Source organism: Apaloderma vittatum, unplaced genomic scaffold (assembly GCF_000703405.1).
Source record: "Apaloderma vittatum isolate BGI_N311 unplaced genomic scaffold, ASM70340v1 scaffold28534, whole genome shotgun sequence".
Lineage (NCBI taxonomy): Eukaryota > Metazoa > Chordata > Aves > Trogoniformes > Trogonidae > Apaloderma > Apaloderma vittatum.
In genome coordinates, this window is record NW_009713659.1 from 558 (window position 1) to 1,346 (window position 789).

Genomic DNA, 789 nt, shown 5'->3' on the forward strand with positions numbered 1-789 from the left:
AGGGGGTCCTCAAATGCCTGAGCCAGGGCAGGAGCAGCAGAGGGGACCAGGTGCTCAGGGGTCCCCGCTGTACTTGATGAGGTGGCCGCTGAAGGTGATGTAAGCGTCGTACTCGTCGCTGAAGACAGCGTTCTCGCGCTCGCCCTTGTAGAGCCGCACCCAGACCTCGTCCTTCTCCTGCAGCTCCAGCATGACGCTCTGACTCTGCATGATGCTGCGGTCACTCACCTGGGCGTAGAGGATCACCACCTCTGCCCCGTTGTGCATGATGTGCAGGTATGTCTCCTTCTGGTTCCAGGTGTGCACGTTGAGGCTGAAGTAGTAGATCCCGGGGACGTAGCAATAAAACTTGCCCGTGAACATGTTGAAGTGGTCGTAGAGGTTGACGAACTCCGTGTCAAAGATGAGGGTCTGGTAGTAGTCGTTGCTGTGCAGGGGTTTCTTGCGGCCCACCGAGAAGGCGGCGTAGTGGCTCTTGCAGCGCTCCCCTGGGGCGCCCACGCTGCCCTTCTGCCCCTTGGGCCCCGCGTGGCCCCTGCTGCCGGCCACCCCCGTCTTGCCGAACTTGCCCTGCATGCCTCGTTCGCCACGGTCCCCCTTCTCGCCTGGGCAAAGCAGGAGGGACAGTTGGGCTGTCAGAGGCGGGTGACATCTCTAAACCCAGGGTCCTGGAAGCCCCTTGGCCTGACAGAAAGGGATGGAGACAGCAGGGAAACCCACCCCGGCTCCTGCCCACTCCCTGGGCTCTTGTGATGCCTCCAAAGCTGCTGCCCAGAGGCCACCAGAGCA

General features: G+C 62.0%; 1 protein-coding gene across 1 annotated transcript; it reads right to left on the bottom strand.

Annotated features, from left to right (window-relative positions):
• Window positions 1-54: 54 nt before the first annotated feature.
• Window positions 55-632, bottom strand: LOC104273212 (complement C1q tumor necrosis factor-related protein 1-like; the record flags this gene model as incomplete). Its single annotated transcript, XM_009868457.1, has 1 exon — window positions 55-632. A coding segment is annotated over one exon (578 nt), but the record flags the coding sequence as incomplete, so codon positions are not given.
• Between the last annotated feature and the right edge of the window lie 157 nt (window positions 633-789).